The 7,381-nt window shown below is 50.7% G+C and overlaps 1 protein-coding gene across 2 annotated transcripts in view; it reads right to left on the bottom strand.

The window, feature by feature from the left end:
- Positions 1 to 575: 575 nt before the first annotated feature.
- pcdh18a (protocadherin 18a) overlaps positions 576 to 7,381 on the bottom strand; it is an 8,610-nt gene continuing 1,804 nt past the window's right edge. Inside the window, exons 1-4 of one of the 2 annotated variants that reach the window (XM_076036949.1) lie at positions 6,071 to 7,381; positions 5,305 to 5,393; positions 4,404 to 4,576; positions 576 to 2,375 (exon numbers count right to left, since the gene is read on the bottom strand). The exon at positions 6,071 to 7,381 is cut by the window's right edge and continues 1,804 nt beyond it. In XM_076036949.1, the coding sequence (XP_075893064.1) occupies positions 1,504 to 2,375; positions 4,404 to 4,576; positions 5,305 to 5,393; positions 6,071 to 7,381 (2,445 nt within the window). In that variant the 3' untranslated portion in view covers positions 576 to 1,503. The remainder of the gene's footprint in view (positions 2,376 to 4,403; positions 4,577 to 5,304; positions 5,394 to 6,070) is intronic. The other variant, XM_076036956.1, reaches the window with a different exon arrangement.

Genomic DNA, 7,381 nt, shown 5'->3' with positions numbered 1-7,381 from the left:
TCGCCTGCTAAAACGTTCCCTCCCCGAGACTAGACTGCTGGGCAACTGGCGTGCACGCGCCCTCGCGCTCGCCCCCTCCTGAAGCGTCCGTGTTTCGCGGAAGAGTGGATCAGAGTGGGAGAGGTTTAATTATATTAGCGGCCCCATATGGCAGCTGCGTGCAGTGCCACGCTTGTTATATTTCCGCGATGAGCAGCCAATATCCGGCGCCGTTCATCTGCACAAATAACGTATTCACAACAAATGGGATGCCTTCATTGGTGACACACACACGCGCAGAAACAGAGGATACTCTTAAATACATAAAGAGTTGATTTGGCTGATGGCCTGTTAATTTGCAGAGTAACGCATGCCGATTGTGTCATAACGAGGCTCTACGGGTTCAGAGAAGCATGCTCCAATTTCTGTCTGCGTGCTTAAAATGGCTGCAGTTCACACTCTGGCCGTTAGAGGGTGCTAGGAGACAGTGGGGCAATATGATGCTGGCCGCGTGGAAATAATAATAATAATAATAATAATAATAATAATAATAATAATAATAATAATAATAATAATAAAAAGATTTGAATCGAAAGTAACATTTTTTCCTCATTTTATTTATTGTCCAATGGTCACAGTGTTACCATACAAATCCAACTTTCCAACATGGAACTGCATTGGAATGTGATTATTTTTGTTCATTTTTTTTTTTACACGCACACGCACATTCTGTAACAAATTAAATACAGTTGTTGTTGTTGTAGTTGTTGTTTTATAAAATTAATAGGGCAAAAGGGAAAAGAGACACATTAAGTGATTTTCCTTTTTTTAAGACATGCAGTGACAAATATAAAAAATAGACATTTGTTTTCCTTCTTCTGTACAAACATACATGGACACATATAAATATATAGAAGTAAAAAAGAGTGTATTTTTAAAATACAAAGGTCAAATTGTACAGTTACATTCCCATCATACCAAAACAGAAGACGTAGCACGATATTCAAGTGAGATTGCTTCTTTTTTTTTTGTTTGTTTAGTTGTTTTGTTTAGTTTTCCACAGACACTGTACACTATCGTACACTGTAAAAGCAGGAATCAGATCGCAACAACATTTGTTTTTTTTTTCCCCCTGTGGAGAGTCGGCTTGCGCTGCTGTAAACATTACAAATGAATAGAGAGTACACTATTTGTAGTCAGATTCCCCCACACCACTCCTCAATTTGATACAACTTATCTGGGCGACTTCTTTTTTTTTTCTTTTCACGGAGGCCGCAATTGCAATCTGTTCCTCTCTGTGATGCCTCGAAGTCACCTCAGTCACAATTTCCGGGGGGGCCGCGTTCCACATTTCTTTCCACTTACGAGTCTCCCAACATGGAGCACAAAGGAGGATATTTGGTCAGATAAACACAACGAGCATGACGGTCAACGCGAAACAGTCATCGTAAGAGTTTAGTGCACCGCTGGCATGCGGCGCAAGCAAGTCATGGTGCGACGAAAAAATTCTGCGAAACCGCCCTTTTAGTTCTGCCGGACGTCCTGGAGGAGTTTATTGATCTCGTGCACCAGCTCGCTGCCGTCCATTCCGGCCTCGTGCCGGCTCTCGGCGCGCTTGCCACCCGGGTGACCCGGGTGACCCTGGTGGAAAACGCCGTCGAAGTCATCCTCCTCGTAGTTCTCGGGGATCTCCTCCATGGCCGGCAGCCACTTGAGGTGCGAAGGCTGTCCGTTGGCAGAGGAGGAGGACGAGGAAGAGGAGCAAGAGGAGGAGGAGGAGGCGTTGTTGGCCGCGGAAGAGTTGGACACGTGGTTGTTTGAGCCGCTCCCGGGGTTCAGGTAGTGAGTGTTGGCCGCCCACGCCGCCACCCCTGGGGGGTAGACAGGGCCCTTGCCGCCCGGCAGCAACCCTCTGCGGTTGTCCTGAGGGACGGCGGCGCTGCTGCTACCGCTGCCGCCGCTGTTCCCTCCGCCGCTGCCGCCAACACGCCCGCTCCCCCTCTCCACGCTCGACGAGGGCGGGCTTGTTTCGTTGCACTCGGCGTACGAGTCCACGTTCGGCGGGAGGAGGCGCTGGAACACGGAGTTCATCTCGGTCAGGAGGGAGCCGGCCCCTCCTGCGGACGCGCAGGCGTCGCCCGCCCCCCCGGGGACGACGCCCGCCAGCCCGGCCTCCTCGATGCCGCCCTCCTTCCCGAAAGTGGAGAAGCTCTTGCGGCGCTCGGAGTCCACGGAGGACTGGTCATCGTCGATCTGCGGCGGCTGGGAGGACTCCTCCCCGGGAATGTACATGTTGTTGCGGTAGTCGGCAGAGGAAGCGGGAGAGGACAGCGGGGGCATCCAGCACTGATCAGAGTGTCCCAGGACGCGGCATTCATCCGTGCACAGTCTCATAGCTGAGGACAGAAAAAAGGGGAGGTTGAGTGTTGTTTATTCAGGTGGAATTTTCCTTTTTCATAGTGTGCCATCTGAAAAAAAAAGGAAAATAAAATATCCTGGCATGACATTTCTTGTTGATGGACATTTGTTTCTTTTCATAAGCATTTCTGTTTACCCCCTTGTCTCTGAGCACCCCCCCATTGTTAAGTTGAATAATTGCATTCAGACAATATTGCCGTAAAGTGGTAAACAATAGTCCTAAAGGAAACATTTTGGAAACTGTATTTCTACATTATCAAACACGCTGATAAAGTTCTTTAATACAGTTTCAGTCAATGGCACTGCTGGTAGAAGCTTATTGTGGTGCTTTCTTGTGGAAGTTCAGCAGGAGTTCAAGGAGCATTTTTTTTTAATTATTATTCCTATGGCCTTAAGAAAGGGCAGGCCTGCTGCTGAGTATGACAAACCACGTCTCATTGTGTTAGCATTAAAACAAAAAAAAAAAAAAAAACTCTTGTGCTCCCCTACTAAATATTTCAGTTGGCCGGGCTTTTGGTCTTTTATTAATATCAAAATACAGCTTAGCTGGAGCTGAGGAGCACGGCATGTCGCTACCTCCTCTCTCTCTCCCAGTGTCGTCCAGCTCGCAGGCGCCAGATTGCTGGTATTTGCAGCTCGCAGCATGAATATGCAGGTAGTTCAAGATACGCAGAATAATCAAAGGAGTTGGATAAATAAATGATTGACTGTGAGATCCCACCCAAGTGGCATTAAAGGCAGATGTTAATATGATATCAGGCTGTGTAGTCCACAGCCTCTGGGGGAGGTTTGTTTGGTTCCACTATCAAATCTAAGCCTGAATAGCCCCGTTTGCCCATCTAAATAGAAAAATCTAAACAAATTAAATCTATTGAGGAGAAAACAGGGATAATCCTCCCTCTCGGCCCATTATCTGCTCCCCCTCCTTTTTTTCCTTTCTTATTAGCATGAAAGGTAGAGTGAGCCAAAGGGGGGGAAGGATGGGTTTGTCTCAAAGGTAGAAAAAAAAGAAATGGAAGTGAAAAAGAAAACATGTTCCACAGCCATTGGAATTTGCCGTACAAAGATAGAGCATACATACATTAACAGGTGGGGTGCGTGTGTGTGGAAGGGGGGTGCAGAATGAGATAGGGGCACAGGAAGAGAGAATAACATCATTCTTAAAGCAATTACTCTGAATTCTCCTCAGTTCAGACATGAAAGCGAACCACTGTCGCTCACCAGGGGGAAGGAAAATGAAAGAAAAGAGGGAGCAAAAAAAAAGTGAAGGAGAGAAAAGAAAAACAGACACACTGAGGAGCATACCGATGAGTGACAGGCGACTCATCTCCGCTCCGGGAAGGGATTTTTACAGACACGACTCTCACTTGGGGGCGGATAGATGTACACGCGGACACGCACGCACGCACGCCCGTGCGCACCCTCGGTGTGATGCGTAAACAGCCAGACACAACGTTGCCCCTCGCTCGCCTGTGATAACTGGCGTGGAAATGAGGGCTGTGACGAAGAATGGGGTCGGACACAATGGTGGATTGTGTGGCTGGTGAATGGAGCGGCCGTATAAGCAAAGCAGACTGGGGAGGACTCGGTGCTGGCCGCGGTGCTGAAACTCTGTCGCGTTCAAAGCAGATGAGTTGTTTAGGGGCGTGGTCTTTATCTGACTCCCGCCTCCTCAGATTACACGGCAGCAGCGGCTCAGTGGGCAGAATCGACATCATCCTGGATGTCTTGGATGTCTGGGGCCGCAAAGTACGAGGTCGCACGTTTTCTCCCTTTTCTCTTTCTTTTTTTCAGTAAAATGGGATTACGGCGGGGCTGCGATTTCACTCTAATGCCGAGGTGATAGCTGAGTCCCGCAGAGGGTGTTAGCCACGTGACTCAGATAAGTGGAGCCAATTTCACAAGCCGTGCCAAGAAGAAGAGAAATTGAGAGGGAGAGGGGGGAGAAAATGCCTGAAGAATCTTTGCAGCAGTCACCCTAAAAAATAAGATGTATGGGAGCTCACCTGGGTGGAGCCGATGGTGCATTTCCAGGTGCATCAGGTCAGAAAAGGCTTCCCCCAGCAGCAGCCTGTCCACGGGGGATTCCCGCCCCATGTCGCAGTCACTGTCCCCCGCCTCGCTGTCCCCACGGCCACTGTCCTTCAGGCTGAACTTGTCCATGTCTTGTAATGCATACCTGAGTAGAGGAAGGGAAGGGGGCGGATTTACAACCTCTATATTCTTTACGTGTCAGTCAGTCGAAGGTATCGCTTCTGCAAAAGGAAAGGCCGCAGGTTGAGGTTTCTTGAAAAGTTTTGGCAGGCAGATAGAATCTGTCTGCAGGGAAGACTAATAATGAAATAAATATGTTGTATAAAACTTGAGGCTGCCTCGGAAATCTGTCAAATCTCCAGACTCGCGGCCCGTAAATCCTGCATGCTGGTAGATTCCTCTCAATAAATCCATCTCTACCGCCACCGGGGGCATCAATTAATCTGGCATCTAGAGATCATGACGGGGACATAATGGGGAGAAGTAATGACGGCTGCACACTAAACAAGCTGAGCCCTTTTTTCTTTTTTTTTCCCCCACTCCGAGAAAAAGGAGGTGGCAAGGAGATTGTTGTGAGATTGGGATAAATGAGTTTGTGTCCTTTTGGAACTGAATGACAGCAGTGTGATACAACTTTGGAACATGGGGAAAGAAAAAAACACATTTACACGCCATCAAATCATGATTTTCATGCGAACTGGCCGAGTGACAGTGAACAAACCACAACAACAAGTTGTTGGAGCACAGTAACACAATGAAAAACACTCATAAAAAAAAGTTTCAAACGTAAATCAAAGACGATTTAGGGTAGGGTAGGGTAGGGAGGTGTAGGGTGGGGGTTTGGGTGGGAGCTGGTACCGAGGGGTGAATTACCTGTAGCTGCGGGAGTATTTGTTGCCACGGAAACTGGGTCTGGGCTGGTACTGGCCCTGATGGAGCATGGACAGAAGCTGTGAGACTTGCTACATCCAAAAATAACAAAACAAAAATAAAAAAATAAACAAAAGGAAACAGAAAAGGGGAAAGGAATGGGGGAGGGAAGGGTGGAGGGAGTGGGGAGGGAAGGGTGAATAACAGATGGGAAATTGAGGGGAGGGGTGGAGATGGGAGACAACACAGGAGACAAAATAATGGATGAGTAAACACAAAATGGATGATGGAGTGGCAGCAGCTTAAAAAATGGATGAGACAAAATGGATGATGTTAAGAAACCAAACAAAAGGTGCTTCAGGGGGTATGGGAGGTTTTAGGCTGGGGGGCTGGGGGCTCGATTAATATGGAGGGTTTGAGTGGTGGTGATGATGAAAGCGACGGTGACGGGGTGTAAACAAGGCAGAGACACAGAGACATCCGTAATCGTCAACAGTTTGAATGGGAGTCAATTTGAACTACGGGGGGCCAGTGTTGAACAAGTCAGCGTCGCACACGGGGATGAGCTACTGTTTGTGTGAAGAAGGTGTAGATGTGTGTGTGTGTGTGTGTGTGTGATAGAGAGAGCGAGAGATGATGTGAGAGAGAAATATATTTAAAACAAAAGCTGGTACAAGATTACATATACGGTAAATATCTGTGTGTGTGTGTGTGTGTGTGTGTGTGTGTGTGTGCGTGCGTGCAAGCATGTGTGTCTGTGTGCGCCTACCTCGACTGGCGGCGTGGCGTGAGCCAGCTCCAGGGCGAAGCTCTCTGGAATGTGATTGGACGAGATGGTCACCAGGCTGTTGAGCGACTGGCGGCTGTGGTGATTCTGTCGGCTGCCCATCTGCGCCCGGTCCATGGGCGGGGTGGCCGAGGGCGAGTGGTGGTGGGCCCTGATGGGCAGGGTGCCGTTCACCGTGGGCACCAGCGTGATGTCGCCCTTGTGGATCTGCCGCGACGGCTTCTTGGGGTGGTGCTGGTGAGTCGACTCGGCCACCCGACAGTTGTAGGAGTTTCTGGTGTCCTTCTTCTCGCGGGTGCAGTGGGCGGCGAACACCACCATGATGACCAGCAGCACGGCGCAGATGGCCCCCAGGGAGATGATGATGATCAGGGACACGTCGAAGGGAGACTCGCCCTGGTCCGTCACCGGCACGTGGTTCTCCATGTTCTCGTAGAGGGTGATCTTCAGCACCGCCTTGGCGCTGAGGCTCTCCCGCCCCTGGTCGCGCACCACCACCGCCAGCTCGGCGTGCTCGCGGGGGAAGTTCACCAGGCTGGCGTTGGCGTGGATCTCGCACGTCCTCGGGTCGATGATGAAAAAGCCCTCCTCGTTGCCCCCGGCGATGGAGCAGACCAGCTCGGCGTTGACGCCCGTGTCGCGATCCGTGGCCCGGACGGTGGTCACAAGCTGGCCGGCCTCCGTGAACTTTGACGCGGGCACGTCGGCGGTGAAGTTCCAGAGCTGCGGAACGACGATGAGCGGGGGGTTGTCGTTCTCGTCCAGGATGTTGAGGACGACGGTGGCGTTGCTGAGCAGCGGCGGTTTGCCAGCGTCTTTGGCCTGCACCACGAAGGTGATTCGACTCACGTCTTCCCGGTCAAAGGTGCGGAGAGCGTAGACGGCGCCATTGGAGGGGTCGATGGTGACGTAGGTGGAGATGGCGAGGGTGCTCCCGTGCGCGGGGTTCTCCAAGATTGAATAGCTCACCTGGCCGTTGTTGTCCAGATCGGGGTCAGTGGCCATGATGGAGGTCAGGTAGGCGCCGGGCGCATTGTTCTCCGACTTGAAGACCTCGTAGCGGCCCTTTTCGAAACGCGGCGGGTTGTCGTTCTCGTCGGTCACGTGTACTGTGAAGTGCTTGACGGTGGACAGGCTGGGTGTCCCCCGGTCCTCGGCCACCACCGTCAAACTGAACTCCGACCTCTTCTCCCGGTCCAGTGACACGTTGGTCAGGATCATGTAGTTGTTCTCGTAGGTCTTCTGCAGTTTGAAGTATCCCTGGCCGTGGAGCTTGCACTCAACCTCACCGTT

This window comes from Nelusetta ayraudi, unplaced genomic scaffold, assembly GCF_046127955.1.
Source record: "Nelusetta ayraudi isolate G7.1 ecotype Tasmania unplaced genomic scaffold, CSIRO-AGI_Nayr_v1 ptg000004l, whole genome shotgun sequence".
NCBI classification, from domain to species: domain Eukaryota; kingdom Metazoa; phylum Chordata; class Actinopteri; order Tetraodontiformes; family Monacanthidae; genus Nelusetta; species Nelusetta ayraudi.
This window is presented reverse-complemented; position numbering and strand designations above follow the sequence as displayed.